The 20,163-nt window shown below is 44.9% G+C and overlaps 1 protein-coding gene across 4 annotated transcripts in view; it reads left to right on the plus strand.

Annotated features, from left to right (window-relative positions):
• ACTN4 (actinin alpha 4) overlaps positions 1–20,163 on the plus strand; it is a 78,435-nt gene that overhangs the window by 22,870 nt on the left and 35,402 nt on the right. For all 4 annotated transcript variants that reach the window (XM_030544395.1, XM_030544392.1, XM_030544393.1 and 1 more), the window contains exon 2: positions 19,593–19,707. In XM_030544395.1, coding sequence (XP_030400255.1) covers positions 19,593–19,707 — 115 coding nt within the window. The remainder of the gene's footprint in view (positions 1–19,592; positions 19,708–20,163) is intronic.

The following is a 20,163-nucleotide window of genomic DNA, read 5'->3' on the forward strand; positions in this document are numbered from 1 at the left end:
ACTGCCACCTTGAGTCACTGTGGGGCCAAGACTTGTTTTGTGTTAACCCAGCCAATGTTTGTTTTATGGTAGCACCAATGTTTTAGATCAGATGAGGTTATAAGCCCTTCTAGCATCCATGGGAATGCTTCCAGTGTTTCTCAACCTCTTAATACTGTGACTATGCTGCAACAGAAGAGTTATGGGACTGCCTTCCATCTAGCTATAAAGAGGGCAATTATGAATCCCTGAAACCTGGTAACTCCTCAGGTTGAGAACCTGTGATTTAGTGTACTCAGTTCACACTGCACAAACTACTGTTAATTCCATAGCCGCCACCTGCCCCAGAACAAAGGCAGCTTTGATACAATGCCTGGAACGCACTTCTCCAGGGCCTCACTGGGAGGGAAATTCTAGGAGCACATGTAGACTCTGCAGTTCCAGTAACGTTTAGTCACAACATAGCGTTCGTGTGGCAGCTCTCTTGTCCACAGACTGCTACTCTGTGAATTTAGGTATTTTATTAAATCTTACTCATCTTCTTGTTGTGCATGCTCAGTACTGTGTGGCCACCTTCAGTACTGATAATTTGAATATTGTTGAAACTGGCAGAAACGTATAGTTACTTTGAGATTGGTGTTTTCAAATTATTATTTTAATGGTTACTGGCTAATTCACACCTTTATGAGCTCTACCAGATTCCAAATACTTGCCCAGTTTGCTGCTGTTTGGGGAGGAGCAGTTGGTTTGTAAAGTGATCAATGGTGGCTTGAACCTTGTAGCTAATCAAACCTTAATTCCTTAGTGAAAGAAGGAACTCTCACCCTAAATGCCCCAGCTACACCCCAGAACTGTGAAGGAGCATATTTGTATATGTGGATCTCTGTTGAAACCCTGACAGGAAAAATAGTGTTTACTCACTACTTATATTTAGTGACAGGTACTGCCTTGTGGGTGCTCCTAACGACACTCCTCTTCAGACAAGCAAGAACGAGAAGCTGAGTTATTTAATGTCTAAATAGAAAGTACTTTCCTAGATCCTTAACCTGTGCTGAGGTGTTGTCCTGGTTTTGTTGGTTTCAGGACTTGAAAAAAATCTGAAGCAGTGATAAATACATTGAGCATGCCTGTGGCTTCTGTTTCTCAGTAGTTTATCTGTCTGGAACTCCTCACAGCATGAGGGCTGGGATTCATATTGCTATCATCCGTCTATTGTAATAAAGTGGCTCAAACCTTAGTTCTCAGCCAAGCATTTCTGTTAAAGGTCTCCACTCTTCACACACAGCACATGCAGCCGACTTCTCTCACTTCACTGCATCAGTGAGACTGAAGTTATATAAAATGTTATCTGCTCAGAAACTCTTGTTTGCTAATTTTTAAGTGGGGACCGGACCTAGTATTGTGATGCCACTGGCTAGCTGAACGTTTTAGAGAGCTTTCTCCCCAGAAATTGTATGGTGAAGAGCAAGAGAAGCGAAACAAATTGGAACTGCACTATTTAACTACGTAACTTGGGGAGTCATCATGCATGTTACTGTTAAGACTTCCCTGGTGGACAACTCAGCAGATTCACTTCGTGATATTATATAAATTCTAGTGCTGCTAGAACATTCATGAAGATGACTTGACTTTGGAGAGAAGTTGTGCTGCAACATCCATGAAGTTTGGAGACCTTACCCTCTGTGTTGCTACCTTTCTGCTCTGGTTAGAAAACATTTTGGGTTTTAATAGAGAATCTTGCATGGTCCCTGTCTAAAACTCATTTTATGCACAGTTGGGCCCCATCCAATCACTTAGGCCAAATGTCCAAACCAGATTAGCCTGAATGGGGGGTTTTAAACCAGTCTGGCAAACTTTGGTTGAATCCCGTTTTAGCTGGAAGCTTGTAACTTTGATTTACAGCAGTGATATGGTAATTGAGTCTGGCCCTTTAATTTGAAACTTAATTTAATTCATTGTCTAGATTAGAATTTAAAGGTACCTTAACACATTATAATACTTTGTAAAAGTCTAGTGTGGGCAAGACAGCATGTTTAACATGTGATGAGCTGGTCAAATTGGCTTGCATTCATTCAGCTTTGTACACGTTAAAGCAGACACTGCTTTGTCTACATTAGAGATTTAAAATGTATTTGCTAACATATCCTAACACACTTGTTCTCCTCCTCAAAACAAACAAGCCCTATTAATGACAGGTTTCAGAGTAGCAGCCGTGTTAGTCTGTATCTGCAAAAAGAACACTTGTGGCACCTTAGAGACTAACAAATTTATTTCAGCATGCTTTTGTGAGCTGCAGCTCACTTCTTCGGATGCATAGAATGGAACACACTGACAGGAGATATTTATACAGATAGAGAACATGAAAAGGTGGAAGTATGCATACCAACAGGAAGAGTCTAGTCAATTGAGATGAGCTATCATCAGCAGGAGGGGGAAAAAAAAAAACTTTCAAAGTGATAATTAAGATGACCCATAGAAGATGTGAGGAGAACTTAACATAGGGAAATAGATTCAACTAGTGTAATGACGCAACCATTCCCAGTCTCTGTTTAAGCCTGAGTTAATTGTATCTAATTTGCATATCAATATTAATTAATAATCCCTATTAACTGTTATTTGGCTACATGTTGTGACAACGTTAAGTTTAACATTAACTACACATCAAAGCCAGTGTGCCCATTAAGCTGAATCAAAAACAGCACTAGCTCTTTTCAGAGTCAAGGTTACCTTCTGTCAGAATGAGGGGAATGTAACAAAGTGAATGCTAAACTTTGAATAGTGCAGTCGGAAAGTGCTAATCTTGAAGAAGACAGACCTTTGGGGTTCTGGGTATGCCAACAGTGACTGAGCAGGGAATTCCTGTTTAGAGAAACTGATGTGATGAAAACTTCTGTTTGCAGGTTGTGACGATAAATATCTTTCAAAACTAGTATCATAGCTCATTACAAAAGCACTTCAGACTGGTGGCAGATTGTGCTGCAGGATGTGTAAAGTAAACAGTGTTTGTCCTGTGCCATTACTGAGCCTGGAAGTGGTACAGTTGTAGCCCCTTTCATCTTGGAGGGCTAAATGTCCTCACTGTTTCCTATGAAATGACTTTGTGACTTGGAAGCTTTGTAGCCAGACTGACACTTATGTAGAATGACATGGCTCCCCTGCTCCTAAGAAAGGCTTGAGTCAATTGGAAAGGCCCCAGTGCAACTCTTTGAAGAGCCAAAGCTATTGCCTGCAAGATACTGGGGCTGTTAACCATGTTACTTGTGCTAACTGAACTTCCAGCTCATCTTGTATTAGTTGTGTAGACACATACAGCCTTGAGCCAGAGGTGTCAGGAATCTATGTTTAGGTGACCACAAACCAATAACTGAAGCTGAGCAGACTCCTGTGTAGTTTAAAGGGTTGGGTTATATTGGGTTAGGCATCAGGCTTCGTTTCTCATACAGTACATCTCCCTGTATATGCACTAACATACCCCCTCAGTGCTCCTGTGAAGCAAGTGTTATCTTCATTACCTGTGTCCATTTCTTCATCTGTGACTTGCCCCAGGCCATAAAGGGAGAGGATGTTAAAACCAATATTAGAACTAGGGGTTCCTGTCTTTGAGTTGTTTCCATGTGTAGTGCCTGCATTGTTGCTTAGACTAGTCTTCCCTTTTTTCCTCAGCCTTAATGTGATTCTATTTGTGCTTGGATTCTGCATGGCTTCCTTCTCTCGGTTGTCTGGGCTGTAGCAGGATTTTGGCCTGCTTTGCTGACAGAGCACATCTGGAGATGGATTGAATCAGTGACTTGAATTAAAGCAGTTGGCTGGCTGATTTGGATAGTGAATATTCCCTGTCTAGTGATGGGGAAGGAAGGGTTAAACAAATGCCTCTACTTTTAGATTCTCTAACTCCAGTTTGCATTTGGATGTGGCAGAGCTTGTTTTTGAAGCAAAAGTTCTCAGTGAATGGCATTAGTGATCCGTTGGAGAACTGGCTGCCATCCCAGTCCATGTGTCCGCCCAGCCTCTGCACAAACCAGCCCTAACCCAAAAGGCCTGCTCTCCTCCTGAGGCAAAAACAGACACAATTAGAGGCCTTTTCCTTTCAAATGCAGCCTTGTTAATGTTGGTGCATGTGTGGTTTGGGGGTGGGAAGAGGGAAACAGCTTGTTCAACAGATGCAGCAGACCTGCTAGCAGTGCAGTCAGGAGCCTTTTAAGACACAACATTTGTTCTAACAGCCTTTAATGGGTAAGAGAAGAAGGTAACAACAACTGAATGAAGAAGTAAACAGAGTTCAGGGTCAGGGGATTGAAATGGAAAGAACTCTTGATTACCTTAGAGCAGTATAGGTGGTGGCAGCAGCCTCACTTTGCACCACACCAGCACAAAAGGACCCTGAGGGCTACATGCTGCAAATAGACAAAAGTTACCAAAGGCACTTTAACCTTCAGCAGCAATTGGCAGAAGGAAAGCTAGGGCTGAGAATAGGAGAGGCATGAGTTTTTGGTATAAAGGACGCACATGTTGAGTGGGGTTTAGGTACTGATTAAATGGAAGCTGGGAATCTGCCATTAAGTTTCAGAGGGGTAGCCGTGTTTGTCTGTATCAGCAAAAACAATGAGGAGTCCTTGTGGCACCTTGGAGACTAACAAATTTATTTGGACCTAAGCTTTCATGAGCTAAAACCCACTTCATCAGATGCCTGGAGTGAAAAATACAGTACGCATTGTATATATATTACAGCACATGAAAAGATGGGAGTTGCCTTTAGTCATGCACCTTATCTCTCTACCGTCACTGCTAATTATCAGGCTAATTGTCTAAATGGCTTTCTCTGACTGATCCACTCAGTAACTATCAGAAGGTGGTGTTCTTGGCATTCGTCACTCACCTGTTAACTGTATGTAATGGCAGGCCTTGGTACGTTTCCACACAGAAGAAACTGGCCGCTGGGCTGTGATCCAGAGTCAGAGACTTTATCAGCCTCCGCCTGCTCTCCTCCCTTCAGAGCGCTGGCTCAGTACCTGCTTGGCTGGTTTCCTGTCTAAAAGTGGCTGAGGTTCTGGCCAACCAGTTCACGTAGAAGGAGGGAGGGACGGCGGGCACCCGCTGAACAGTAGTGTGCTTAGAAAAGGGAGGGCTTCTGTTTAGAGATTTTGGTAATCTGCAAGATTGAAAAAGGAAATGAAGCATGCACTAGTAAATGTGTCTGAAGTGGTATGCTCTCACCACCAAAACCTCCACTCCGCTTGTGGATGTCTTGCGTCCTCCTGTTACATAGTAGATGGCACAGGGAGCTAAGATCCAGGACCTAGGCAGCAAGGATTTTCACCTCATAACTATTCTCCCTTCTCCCTCCTCCTCCTGTTTCTGCTGTGGGCTGCCTGGAATACAGTTATGACTGGGTTAAGGGACCGACACAGTTGTTACAGTAGAAATCGTAGTGTAGATGGGATCTAGTCATGGACTGACAAAGGCCTTAACCCATGTAGGAGGACTCTTGAGTAAATATTAGATGTAGACCATGACCCATGTAAAAACTGGTCCCATGACTTGGTATAACCGTAGTGTTAAGGAGTATCTGTGGGTTTCTATCAAGCCTGCCTGGTGGCAGCAGGGAAAGCTATCCCAAATGGCTTAGAACAGAGCTGGTGTCTCTTGAGGAAATAAGCTTATAATGGAGCTCTCTTTAAGAGAACTCTTAGGCTTTTAATTATTCAGCTTCTGCTCTTTATAATATTTTTTTTTTAATCTTATTGGCTGTTTTCATAGTATTTCTATGATGAGCACTGGGTGAGTTCTGCCAGAGGGTAAGTCTAGCTTGTCAGACTATTGCAGAAAGGGCAGGGTTCCTCTGAAGGCAGTTAAAACATTGCTCAAAAGGTATGGCCAAGCTAGCTGGCTCTCGTACATCTACTTTGGTAATCAGCAGCCTTAAAAGCATGAAGGGAACAAAGACTATAGTGAGGACAACTGAAACTGATCAGAGAACCTTTTCTGTACAACAATTTGACAGTTACTTGGAGCAGAAAGCCAGTCTAATGTGTAACACAGCAGTTGGAGAAGTAGCCGCTCTTAGAACTATATCGTACGTGGACTAGGCTTTGCAGTGTTGAGTGTTTGGTAAAACTGTAACAAGACAAACTACCATTGTAGTGAACCCGAGTAATAAGACTAGCCCTCGAGTTGGACAGCAGGGCTAGAATTCTGAAGTCCCAAGTGTATTTTAACCCATGTGCCAAACATAGCTTGAATTAGTCAGACTATTACATGGAAAAATCTGTTTGCATTTTGAATCTTACTCCTTTCTTGTACTTCTCATAGAGGTTTTTGATGGGCATTGGTTCCCTGTCTTTTCAGGTCTGATTCAGATTTTCTCTCCTTTTCCATGTGCTTGGAATAGTTTAACTGGCGATGTCTTGGTGAGAGCACTTAGGGTTTTTTTGGTGGCCACACATGCAATGACTTGGCAGGCTCTGGTGCAAGACTGCTTTTAGTTCCCACCTTGTTTGTTGAAATTTAGGTAAGAGTGGAATGGTATTTCTAGCAAACTTCAGGCAGCTTTCTCTAGTGGAGCTCCGAATAGAAAATATTTTATTTCCTGCATGAATCCCCAAGACTTGGCTGTAGCTCAGGTTTAGCCCGAAAGCTGTCTATATCATGAAATGGAATTTATGATGGGCAATAACCTATATCCTCCCATAGGCAGTCAGAATCTGCGTATCGGATGACTTTCGCGCAGTACTGGAACAGCCTATTCCACCTTTGTAATTGACTCTCTCTTGAAATCCGGCATCCTGTCCATATAAGGTAATCTCTGGGTTCCTTTCTGTTGGCACAGTGGCAGGAATGTCAAGGTAATGCAACTGCCTCAACGTAGCCCATTCTCCTCCTCCTCCTCCACACAGGAGCTAGTCACGTGGCTTAGAACTGTTTCAGCATGTTGAAAGATCAGCTACAGTTTCACTCTCCACCTTACCCTTGGGAATTTTGGGCTTGATCCTGCAAATGCTGAGCAGTTCAGGAATGTGTTCATCTCACGGACTTCAATGGAAGTAGAGAGTGCGCAGCAGCTCCGAGGAGGCACTCTGCATCTCATTGCATCGGGGCAATGGTTAGCATGTTGTTGCTTTGATGTGGGCACACATCACAATATGCCTATATGCTAGGAGTGTCATGGATCCACAGGATCGGTGCTACGTCCCGACTGTAAACAGTCTCTTGGAGGAACCCCTGCTCCAGAACACCGAAGGGGGCTTGCTCTTCTTCCAAGGTGAGCCACACAGTCTCGCCTCCTCCAGGCCTGATCCTCTGGACTCCAGCACTCCTGCTTCACACTGTGAGCTCTGCCTAGCAAGTCCAGTTGAAATAGACTCCCGGTTAGCTACTTGTACACTCTTCAGTGACTAATGAACCTCAGCAAGTTTGTGTTTGCAGTGACACCAAGCAACAGTTTTGAAACAGTGATTCATTAGTCATCTGGAACGCAGCATTGTTAGTCCTTACGTTAGCACAGAGAATGAAGATTAAAATACAGTCCATCTGATCAAGCCAAAGGAATCTATCGGCCATGTTGTAGCAGAATCCATGTTATGCCCTTTCTATCTGACTCCTTCGTCCTGGCTGAGAGCAGCCAGCTTCTTCCAGAGCCCAACTCTTTATCCCCTGAGCTCGCCACTCCACCTGCTGGAGCTTCCCACTCTTAAGTATCAAGTGTTCGGTTGTTACAGCTTCCATTGTCTCTCTAGACCCTCTGTTTTGAATCGGTTTCAATAAGTTCCTTAACGAGCCTGTTCATTGCAGCCCAGACAGCAAGGTGATACCCACACCTCATGGCCTGCACTGCCCCAGGAGCAGACGTCACTCCTTTGCTTCCACTGGGTAGCAATGGAAAGTACAGAGAAACTGAGGCATGGGACTCATAAAAAATATTACAGAAAATTCCCGCTTTGTCCTGATGAGCTAACTTAATTCAGTAAAAGTCTTGTATTAACTGCAATAAAATTAGGCATACTGTTTTGTAGTGTTTAGTTCTTTATTAAGAATTAAATAAATACCAATCACTGTCTTTCTCTGTGATTCAATACCTTTATGAAATTTGCATACATGGCATAAGATTTTTTTTAAAACAGATTGTGATCAGACCACAACTGGCACTCATTGACCCCCTTGCTGGCAGAGACACCAAGGTTTGACTGTGCCTAGAAATGGAACTGCTCCTGCAAGCCCAGAGTCCTTCTGGGTCAGGTTTTGAGGCGCACTGGCAGGGGTTTACCGTATGGAGGAAGCTTGTTCTGTCACTGCCTCTCCAGGGCTGACAACTTGGCACTTCTCAGCAGCATTTCAATTTAGATTTTTTTTTTTTTTTGCGGTTTTTGGTGGAGGGAGGCAGAGAATTGAAAAGCTTCACTCAAGTCTTACAGCTTTCTGATTGCATCAGTTTTGGAATACCAGTAACAGTCCATGGTTTGCTGGCGATGAAAGGTGCAGTTATAACGCTCTGCCCCCACACATCCTGTGTTGCAGTTGCTCTTCAGATTGAAAATTTTAATGTGAATGTGTAAAATTATAACTTCCTGAATCACACTCTTCCAGGTTTTTTGCATGCACTGGCTTGATCCCATGTTGAAGGAGAACACCCAAACTTTACAGCTGCCTGTATGGCTTGGCAAGAGGCTAGTGCAAAAAAGGTAGCACTAATCCAAGTGGCACGGCACACCTGTTCCTGTGCCAGGCCAAGCCCTCGTGGAGCCATGGAGTCAGACATTCCAGTCCTTTTCATCTTGCTCCTCCCATCCTATAATTACACTAAGCAGTGCTGCCGGAGGGAGGAGGACTTAAGAGTTTCCTTAATATTGTCCCCCTCTTGAGTACACAGTACTTGTATTTGTTTAGTGTTACACCCTAACTTGCTACTAAGGACCAAAGAGTCAGAATATGAATTCTACTTTACTGGCATTCTGTACTCCATATAATCTTAAAGGTGTGTGAGGTTGCTGGGAAACCTGAGCTGATTATCTTCAAGCTCCTGGTCTGACCCATCAGGTTAATGACACTTGAATAACATCAGCACTAAGTAGCACAGGCTTCACTGTCTGGGTTTTCTTTCTTCTCCATAGCGGCTGCTCGAAATTCTGTTCTTAAACCAGGAAGGGTAGGTAGTGCCATGCTGCACATCTTCACTGGGACTGGATCCAGCAAGCTTCAGGGTGGAGAGAGAGTGTGAGTAATGGCAGCAATAAAGGGCTGAGATTAATGTGTTGCTCCTCTTGTTCTGGTTCAGAGTAGGAGTGAAGACAGTGTGGATAACTAAATCTACTGCACAAACATCTCTCAATCTTTCCCAGTTCAGTGGGTGACAGTGTTTCTGTGAGGCTTCACCACTAGGACAGCGTAGCCCAGGGGTTGGCAGCCTTTCAGAAGTGCTGTGCCAAGTCTTCATTTATTCACTCTAATTTAAGGTTTTGCGTGCCAGTAATACCTTCTAAAAACGTTAAAATGTCTTTCTACAAGTCTATAATATATAACTAAACTATTGTTGTATGTAAAGTAAATAAGATTTTTTAAATGTTTAAGAAGCTTCATTTAAAATTAAATTAAAATGCAGAGCCTCCCGGACCAGTGGTCAGGACCCGGGCAGTGTGAGTGCCACAGAAAATCAGCTCACATGATACCTTTGGCACACGTGCCATCAGTTGCCTACCCCTGGTATAGCACATGGTGGCTTACGGAGTTTAATTCTGTTGAATTTTTCTTTGTTCTGAGAACTTCAGAGACAAGCATGAACAAGGTACCTGCTGTATAAAAACTGAACTAAGACGCTCGTGCAAATAGTAATGGCCAGCCTGTGAGGTACTAAGTAAAATGTAAAGTACAGAAATTAAATCCTCACCCCCCCCCGGTCTCTGTAACCCATAGGATAAATTCCTTTTGTTTTTATTACCAGATTAGGGTTGAAATGTGTGCATAGAACATAAGCAGTTAGCAGGATTGGGAGAATGGTGGTAACAGAGCAAGGCGAGAGCGACTCTGTTGAGAGTCCCAAGTCTACTCCAGTTAGGTTTACACTTGGCTGTCAGTCAAGTTCTTAATGGTTAGGAGGCAATTCCAGACCAGCAGCCTGGGAGATTGTCTTGGGGTAGCATGGCTCTTTGTAAACAGCAACAGATTAGGCAGGTCTTTCACAAATTCTGTGGAGGGGCCTCCTCCCTAACTTATCTGCAGGCTTCACTCACATGGTGCTGGGGAGCATGTGTTACTTGTGCGGCAGTCTCCAGCCTTTACCCACTGTCTGTCCTCAAGGAGATTGACTCATTAGACTGTAGAGTGGCGCTTTACTAGTGTAAATGTTACTCTGACACGTCACCTTTGAAGGTGACCCAGCTAGATTCCCAGTTACGGTCAGCCCTGGCTTATTTGTGTTTCTGCAGTGCAAACGGCCTGTGGCACATGCAAAGAGCAGTGAAGGGTGAGCTCCCTGCTAGCTGCTGGGAGGAAGGCGGCAGCATTAATGTGCAGGAAGGAAGTGATGTTGTTTCCCACTTTGGAAGCTAGCTAATGTAGTGATACTGCCACCACTGTGTGCCTAGGAGCCCTGCTCATGGCCAGAACCACGCTAAGCGCGCACAAACATGCGCCCTGCCCCAAGAGTTTACAGTCTAAGCACAAGAGCCAACAGATGGGGAGTATAAGGAAACAGCCAGTACATGTCAGCATGATAGGCAGTGTGGTCTCAGCCTGTCAGCGGCCTAGCCATTGTCAAGGATGCTGATGAAATCGCTTTGACAATGTTTATGGGGAGCTCCTCCCAAGGGCTGAGGTCAGCATGGGAGAAAGCAGGAAGGCGCTTGTTTGAAAAATTCGCCAGTGGAGACTGGCATCACTGCCCATTGGATGTGCAATTGTAATTGTAGTGTAATCATGGAGCACTGTGACCAAGTCAGGGAGTTTGGTTCCTGCTCTTGTGTCTCTAAGGCCATGGCTACACTGGCACTTTACAGCGCTGCAACTTTCACGCTCAGGGGTGTGAAAAAACACCCTCCTGAGGGCTGCAAGATACAGCGCTGTAAAGCCTCAGTGTAATCAATGCCGCAGCGCTGGGAGCACGGCTCCCAGCACTGCAAGCTACACCCGTAAGGGATGTGGTTGACGTGCAGCGCTGGGAGAGCTCTCTACACCCGTAAGGCATGTGGTTTACGTGCAGTGCTGGGAGAGCTCTCTCCCAGCGCTGGCGCTCTGACCACACTCACACGGCAGCGCTTTGAAGTTTCAAGTGTAGCCATACCGTTAGCTTCAGATTAATTGGTAGCATTGAGCAAATACAGGTGCAAAGGCTCTTTACAGGGTTCCACTACAACTTCTGATCATGTTGTATCTGGCCCCCATGTCTCACTTATGGTTGTCATGTAGATGGGGTCCCAACAGCACTGAGAATATTGTGAAGTCGGCTGTGAAAAATATTAGAGTGCAGTCCATCGGGACTTGGCCAGGTGCTGTACACAAGGCATGATGCCAGCCTTTCTTAGGATACCACCCCCTCATGCCTGAACCTGGAGTCTGGTGGAAACTCTCGGCATTTTCCCTAATGGTCATTTGTGTCCATAGTACAAGACTACTGTATGACATTCGGTCCTCAGGTAGGCAGTGCTAGGACTGAAATAGAGAGGCATCTAGTTCCCTGGCAGTGCTGTGGAAAGTTTTTTTGCATGGTACTTGCTCAGACTAGGTCTGGCTGTAACCAGTGCTGCTTAATTCATTCCCTCACTTTCGTAATTGCCAAATACAGTCGTTTGTGTGTGAAGTTGGGTTCCTAATGGGAAATGATCCAGTTCTACAGCTTGACTTTACAACGCTGTTTGCTTGGGAACAAAGTAGCCTCTAACGTTTGTCCTAGATTGACTGTTCTTAAGGATCACAGTTTAAACCAAACAGTCTTTAACCTGTCCCCAAAAAGGTGGCTTGCACAGGTCCAGCTAAAAGCACTGACTGGGGTGTGACAAAATACATGAAACAGACAAAACCGAATACAGTGTGGAGGGGGGAGTAGAGTAAGGGCAAGTGTTCAATAAAAGAAGCTCTCGGTGCTTTGCCTGTGCAATCAATGCAGAGTTGTGTAGAACTGCATATTTGCTGCAGACCAGGCCACACCTATCTTCACGTCTTTCTGAAAATTTCTGCTTGAGGAACTTACGCCTATAGGAGGCATTTTGCTTGCTCCATCTTTTGTCCATATCCAGAATAAATACATCACTATGCAAACTAACAGCACAGCACATGAGAAACTTGCAGTACAAGAAACTGAAAGGACCGTAAAGCATTAGATGAGACATGAAGATACTTTTTAAACCAATATAATCTCCTTTAGCTGGAGATTCTGCATAAATGCAGTGGTGGCCATAACTCATTACCTTCTAAATATACACCTCTACCTCATATAACGCTGTCCTCAGGAGCCAAAAAATCTTTCCGCGTTATAGGTTAAACCGCATTATATCGAACTTGCTTTGATCCACCGGATTGTACAGCCCCATCACCCCAGAGCGCTGCTTTACTGCGTTATATCCACACATGTGTTACATCGGGTCGTATTATATCGGGGTGGAGGTGTATATGGAATATCCACTGTTCCTTGGACTGGTAGCTCCAGCAGCATTTTATATTTTCACAGCAGGATTATTACTTAAAACACTCTATCGTGAAGGTAACTTTGTGGAAATTAGAGGTTAATTGAGTGAAACAAAAATGTTTGGAGTGCAAACTGGAGGCTTTCCAGATGGAATACAACTGAAATCTACACCACTGTGCCTTTCAAGGTGTTTGCCTTTTACCTACCCAAAGCAGAGCTTTTTCTTATGTGTGGGAATGACTGAGTAAGAAAACAGGGTTCTTCTTCTAGGTGCTAGAATTTGGGAGCAGTTTGAGTGAATCAAACTAATTTATGCCAAGACTAGGGACTAAAAATCAAGAAAAAGTATTATCAGGGGCAGCTCTAGGCATTTTGCCGCCCCGAGCATGGCACGCAGGTTGCCTTCGGCAGCTTGCCTGCGGAGGGTCCGCTAGTCCCGTGGCTTCGCAGGCGTGCCTGTGGGAGGTCCGCCACCGTGGGACCAGCTAACCCTCCGCAGGCACGCCTGCGGGAGGTCTGCCGAAGCCATGGGACTAGCGGACCGTCCACAGGCAAGCTGCCGAAGGCAGCCTGCCTGCCGCCGTCGCGGCGACCGGCAGAGTGCCCCCTATGGCTTGCTGCCCCAAGCACGCACTTGGCATGCTGATGTCTGGGGCTGCCCCTGATTGTTATCTAGTGGTTAGAGCAGAGGACTGGGAATAGTCTCCTGGGTTCTGTTCACAACTCTGCCGCTAATCCAGTGTAGGGGATCAGGGTAAGTTGCTTCCCTTTTCTGTGCCTCAGTTTACTAATTCACAAGATGACTGGAGTGGGAGGAAAAGGGCAGAGAGGAGAAGAAAGCAATTCCCTCTTGATATTGCGTCCTAATGTGAATCGTATTGGGATTTTTGAGACTAATCTGCACGGCTATAGTAATTAACCTGCAGTGATAGTCACCGGGTCTCTTGTAGGGCACCTTTCTTTGCTTTGTCTAGTGAGTCAAGCCACTCCAACTAGAAGTGTAGAATTCAGGCGTCGCTGAGTTGTTGCTGCATCGTGGGTCTCTAGTCCATGTTCCATGACGCCCTGCAGAATAAATTGCTCTTGGCTTCAGGAACTAAAACCTCACTCAATATGCTTATGTCAAAGGACCTTGAAGCAGATCCTAACTGTTGCTTATGCATGGTCATCTTAATCTCCCATGAGCAATAACCCTTTGAGCTTTCAGGTTTTACTTTGGTAATGCCTGGATTCAGACCACTGCCCAGAAAAGTGCTAAGTCAGTGGAATCTACCAGTGGAGATTTTTCTTATAACTCAGATTTAATCAGTTTTGTTGATGTGCATAAAGTCTGTTTCAGAAGCATATTGACTCAAGGTGCACTGGAAGTCCCAGAAGTAATGGTTGGTGGAACAACAACTACCCATAGTTTTCTGTAACCGATTTTAACCTAGTTACTTGCAGTAGTTCTGTTATACTGTACATGGTGCCATGATTTCCAAGGAACTGTGAATGGTGGTGCTCTGCCCTCGAGTCAGAATTGAGTTAATGCTCTGTGATTGTGCTGTGAGGATGTTCTACTGTGGGAACTCCTGTCTGGTCTCATGGCACTCCTTGGAAGTCTACTTACTAGACTAAACTGTTGTTTCACATCAAGATATCCAGCTTGTATTCTTCTTGGCCATTTTTAGGACAAAGCATGTTAATTATTTATCCATTGTTGCCAGAATCGCATGCATTGGTGAGGATAGCCAGATCCACTTCCCTCCATGCCGGGTGTTTTGTCTGAACCTATCAGAGGTTGTCCCTGATGACATTATCCCGAGGCTCTTGTGACTTGGTTGGCACTGATTTGTTAGTAGTTATTACTGAAGAAATTCTCACATCAGTTTTTCTCCATTTGTTGGCAGGAAAGGGTAAATCAGTCCCATGGTTGGTAGAGGAATGGCAAGGAATGGAAACATCCCCTCCCCTGCGGATCCCAAGGTTACAAAATGTGGGAGGAGGACGCTTGAATGGAACACAGATTGGCTAAAGTTCATCTATTCAAATAATCATGTGAAGACCAGATGGTTCTGAAGCTGGCTTTCACATCCTCCTTTTCATTGCTATAACAGGAAATGCAATTTAGTGATTAGGAGCAAAGGACTGAGTCAGAATTCACGGGTGCTGTTCCAGGCTGTACAGCTGACGTGCTGTGCTCTCCTGTTAAGCACCTGTGTGCAGAGCAGGGTTCTATTCACCCCTCGGGAAAACTGGGCAATATGTACATTAGAAGGGCTGTGTGGCTTGGTATTTCTAAATAGCTTAGTGAGCGGTTCTCAAACTGGGCCCCAAAGTGGGTCACAACCCCATTTTACACTGGCTGGGACCCAGGATGGAAGCTGAAGCCCAAGCTCCACCCCCACCCAGGGCAGCAGGGCTCAGCCTGCAGCTCCCTCTTATCCCTCATCCCCAGCCCCACCCCAGAGCCCGCAGCTGGAGCCTACACCTCTTCCCACACCCTACTCCCCTCCCCCAGCCAGGAGCACCTTCCCACACCTGGACTCCTCATTTCTGGCCCCACCCCAGAGCCCAGACCCCCAACCAGAGCCCTCACCCCTCCTCCACCCCAACCCCAATTTTGTGAACATTCATGGCCTGCCATACAATTTCTATTCCCAGATGTTGCCCTCGGGCTAAAAAGTTTGCCCACCCCAGGCCTAGACTCTAATATTGAATTAAACATAGATTCCACTGAACATGGAAGTAGTAATTGTTTACTTGTCTGTCCTCAGTGGCCATGCTAAAATCCCTAGAAATTCAGTGCAAAACCAAATGGCTTTACTGTGTGGCATAAAGTGTCACATTAGTGAACTTGGCTTGCTGACCATTTCCTTATTTTTCCCAAATTCGAAGTGTATCTTTGGTTCTGTTTAGTTACACAACCGAGGAGCTCCCTCTCAGACACTGTTAATGCTTTCAGAGCTGCAGCTGTGGTGCAGTGGCTTTGAAGGTCTGGACTCTCCTACCTGAATTAGAGCACGCTGTGTTCTCAGACGCTGTCCCCCTGCTGTTTAGTGAAATAAACTTCCATTGTTGAGAGCTTAGTTACAGGATTGCTTCCTCATGACGTAGTGCAGCCTTTGATTTCTGTCTTTCCTCTCTCCACCTCCCCCCGCTGCTTTGAAGATGCAAGATCCTTATTAGATGCTGATTTACCTTCCTCTCCTCCTTTGAGGTCATTAAGCACATGTTTCACAAGAGTAAGGTGTGTGTGTGGGATGGAGGCACTTAAAGTGTAAAATTCTTGGTAAACTGTATTTCAGTGAGTGGCAACGTTTGAAATCTGGGGCCAATTTATCAAGTGGGAAAACAGTGCTAATAGGGTTCTGGGATTTCTTTTAATAGCTTATCCTCTAATTCTCTAATTGAAGGCAGGGGAGGGAACACTTTTTCCTCTCATCCTTATCAGATGAATGGCTCATTAAAAACTGTCATTGAAACATTCCCCAGCAATGAGGTCACCAAAGCCACCAAGGATTGGCCAGCAATGTTTGGGGTGGAACAATATTCTCCGTTCATTCATTCTGCTTCCTGGCTGAACAGAGGTGCCACACAGCAGTTTTAGGAGGGCCTGCGCTGTGACACACATGGATGGATTTTGATCCTCGTCCCTTCCCAGCAGCCATGGACTCTGCCTTGCTCTGAGAGCACAATGTGTGTGGTTGTGAAAATTAATCATAAAAGGCAGAGCTGCCCATAGCTGGAACAAGAGGTCCAATTGCTTGTGAATGCAACAGGCTTTTGAAAGGTGATTCTACCCTGTAACTTCCCCTCCCTTCCAGGAAAATGTGTGTGGAAGAAAGGTGGTAGGCTTGCCTGGAGCCATGAGGAGGTCTGTTATGACTCATGGGATTTTTTTAAACCTTGTCCTTAGAAGCAGGTTTAAGTGCTAGGGTTAAGGAAAGGGTATGGGGGAGTTCTAATTGATCTGCAGGGAGGCAGAATAGAATGTCACTTGAAGGAAATAAGTGATCCGTGTGCTCTTAACTTGCCAAGAATCATTGATATTTCTGCAAATTTCCCTTCTTAAGACTTAAGTTATATTTGATTCAGCTGAACCAGTGGTAGCACCAGAGGGATTCTCTCCCCCCACCCCTCAAATTCTGCAGTAGAGACAGGACTGTGAAAGCAGGTGCGCTGAGAGATCCAGAAGAGGGAATAATGTATGGATTGTTCTGCTGAACAGAGTTCTGTGCTAAATCTTTTTGTGCGAAGGACAGTGAGCTTTAACTATAGTAAAACAAGGCTTTTCCACTTTAGAAGTAACTTTCTCCAAACCAGCATAACTAGTGGGTTATTCTGAAAAGTCTTTAGGGCATCTCTTTTCAACTGCTCTGAATAAGTCCTGTGCTACTCACTTCCTGAGAAGGCAGAGCAGTTTGTGTAATTTCTGTATTACAACTAACATATTTGCCATTAAATCAGAGAGTAAACTTCCTGGAGGAAAGGGAGGGCTTTTTATAGCATCAAACACAGTGGAGTTCAGCAAATACTAATAAACTCCAATGAGACAGCAGCTTCCTGTGACTACAGCTCATCACCCCAGCTGAGGAGGCAGGCTGGGGGGGGTGTAGTTGCATGACACAAAATTTGCCATTCGCTTAATTGCCTTTCCTTAGTGTTCCAGCAGGAAGTGTAGCCCATGTGCTTACCCTGGCCTTTAGCAGTCTCAACTAGTAGGAACACAGAGTCTGAGGTATTTAGAGGAGCTGGGAGTTGGGCTGCAGAGGCACCTTTGCATCAGGCCGAGTGTCAGACTAAAACAGGGCAAAATCCATGGCAAGGGGGCTAAATTGTAGACCACACCGTAGCAAAATGAGAAATGGCTCCATATTAAGAGGAAATTACATCTCAGGCATTAGAGCTTCCTGTGCCTCTGTTCATGGTATGTGCGGATCTTTACTGACTAATTCTCTAGAACTACAGCTTTCAGCTATGATAGGAATTTTGTGTATCTAAACTAAAAATACTTGATGCTTGTGAAACTGCTTGGAGTCTCTCTAACTGCTGGTGAAGCGGAGTCTTTTTCTATTCAGTTACCTGGTTGCTTCAGGAAATGCACACTTATATCTAAAGCATGTAGCTGATACCTAAAGCTACAAGAATGTGAAACACGCTCCATGTTCAGTGTTTCACGTAGTTTTCATTTTACCCTCTGAAGAATGTTTCATGATGCCGAGTATCTGATTCCTGGACAAAGAATGATGTCTGGTCAACAGTCTTGCATAGACAGTGGGGAGGAATGGAACATTCGTTTTACTTTGATTGTGTGAGTGCACAAAATGATCAAATCCTTTTCTCTCCCCCTCCCTCCAGTAGACTCTGCTAATTTCTAATCCATCTTCTTCTGTCACGCCCTATGCATTGGGCATGCTGTTCTCTGGATATATGGAGGAGGGCTGTTAAGAGTGAATTGTCATTTTTTAGATGGTGTAAATTTCTACCACTGGTGCCGTTACACTATTGTTTCCAAGCACACACACAATCAAGACAGATGGCGATGTTAGTTCTCAGACTTGCCAAAGATCATTCTTCATCCTTGCAGTCTCACTTCCTTTGCTGTATAGTCTTGTCACTGTCCACTTTCCAAGTGCTCTTCCTCAGACAAAGAGGGTAAATCTGTGGCAGCCCTTGAAATGGGCACATCTAAATCCTTAGTGTTTCAGGTTTTAGCCGTACCATATTTGCTCTCTGAAGGCCGTGTGTAGGTTAGAGTTTCAATTCAGCAGCTACTGTCTAGGAGTTTTTGAATGAGCAGGGTTAGTAACAGTTGCCAAAACAAATGGTGTCTGGCTTGAACACTCTTTTGCATACTGCTTCTGACTTTGCAGCTGTTCATTGTGTTCGTCTGGTGGCACTAATCTTGTGTTTTTTTGGATGTGTGGAATTAATATAGTGTTTCTAGAGTGACAGATTGTAACGTCTTCACTTCCGAGTGTCTCCCATCTGAAAAACAGCTTGCAATACTGCATGTGTTTAATGTTGTTCCCTGTAGCGAGGGTCGTTGTCACGTTTGTGTGGGGGCTGCTTAAATTGACACTAAATTGGAGGGATCGAACTCCTACAACGCAGGACCTAAACCACACTGTGCCATTTAGAGCATGGTGGTTTTCACGTTGGGGTTTTGGTATGTTACACAAATAAGCTCGTGCAATTTTAAGCTCCATAGCTCAGTGTTTAATTGTTTGCCATAGCAAGGAGGCCACAGGAAGCCAAGAATAGACCGAAGGCGTCCGGCTAGAGCCAGAATGATCTTTCTGTCGCTCAGTCCAAGAATTGCTTGGGCACTCTGCAGCAGCGTTTTTTGTTCCTGTTAACCACATACCTCTGCAAGATAACAAGGACCTGCTCGTATGTCTTTAAAAAAAAATTCACCATATTTAGCAATGTCCACTAAATGCTTGAAAACTGCTCAAGCTCCCTCTGGTTCTGCAAACCCCACATTAGGATTTGGTCAAGTCTAAAAGGTTGGGTCAGGCTGCATTGTTCTACTGCAGCCAGTTCGTCTTGCCGCAAAACAGAATAAAGCGGTGGTTCTTGGAATAAGTTTTGGGAAATGATAGCAGAGCTAAGATCTCGGTAAGATGGTTTGGCTACTGTAAAGGGGGTGAGCTGACCTAGAGATGAAGAGTGAGCACAGTGAATATAATGTACATGTGCATTGATGAGAACTGCACCACGTTTTGGTGTATTGGATCCAAATGGGGGGGAGGGATAGCTCAGTGGTTTGAGCACTGGCCTGCTAAACCCAGGGTTGTGAGTTCAATCCTTGAGGGGGCCATTTAGGAATCTGGGGTAAAAATTGGTCCTGCTAGTGAAGGCAGGGGTTGGACTTGATGACCTTCAAGGTCCCTTCCAGTTCTAGGAGATTGGTGTATCTCCAATTATTAAAATTAGTTTGTGTAAATCTCAATGGCCTCTCTGTTCATTTCTAGACTGAGTACTGCAATATCACACCCTCCTTACCTTATTCTTCCAGACTTTTACGGCGTGGTGCAATTCTCACCTGCGGAAAGCTGGCACGCAGATCGAGAACATAGATGAAGATTTCCGCGATGGCCTCAAACTCATGTTGCTCTTGGAGGTCATTTCAGGTGCGTCCCTGTCTCTCTACTGCTACTGTACCTGGTACTTAAAGAATCCCTGGACCGTGTGCTCCCTCCCAATCTGTCTCTTACACTTGGGCTGTAAGTTTTTTGGCCTAGGAACTGCAAAATGGGGCTTTGATCTCATCTTAGGGTCTGTCTACGCTGCAGTTAAACACCTGTGGCTGGCCCCATCAGCTGACTCGGGCTATGGGACTATAAAATTGCAGGGATGTATGTTCGGACTCAGGCTGGGGTCCCGCAGCTCGGGCTTCAGCCTGAGCCCAAACGTCTACTACACCATTATACAGTCCTGCAGCCTGAGCCCTGTGAGCCATTGACGTGCAGACATACCCTTAAGGTCTTCAGGTAATACCACAAGACAGATAATAAAGGCACCTATCATAATGTAGGTCAAGTATACTGCTGTCTTTCTAAATATTGGTATTACTGTAGGGCAAAGTT

The sequence above is a fragment of the Gopherus evgoodei genome, unplaced genomic scaffold (genome assembly GCF_007399415.2).
Source record: "Gopherus evgoodei ecotype Sinaloan lineage unplaced genomic scaffold, rGopEvg1_v1.p scaffold_34_arrow_ctg1, whole genome shotgun sequence".
Lineage (NCBI taxonomy): Eukaryota > Metazoa > Chordata > Testudines > Testudinidae > Gopherus > Gopherus evgoodei.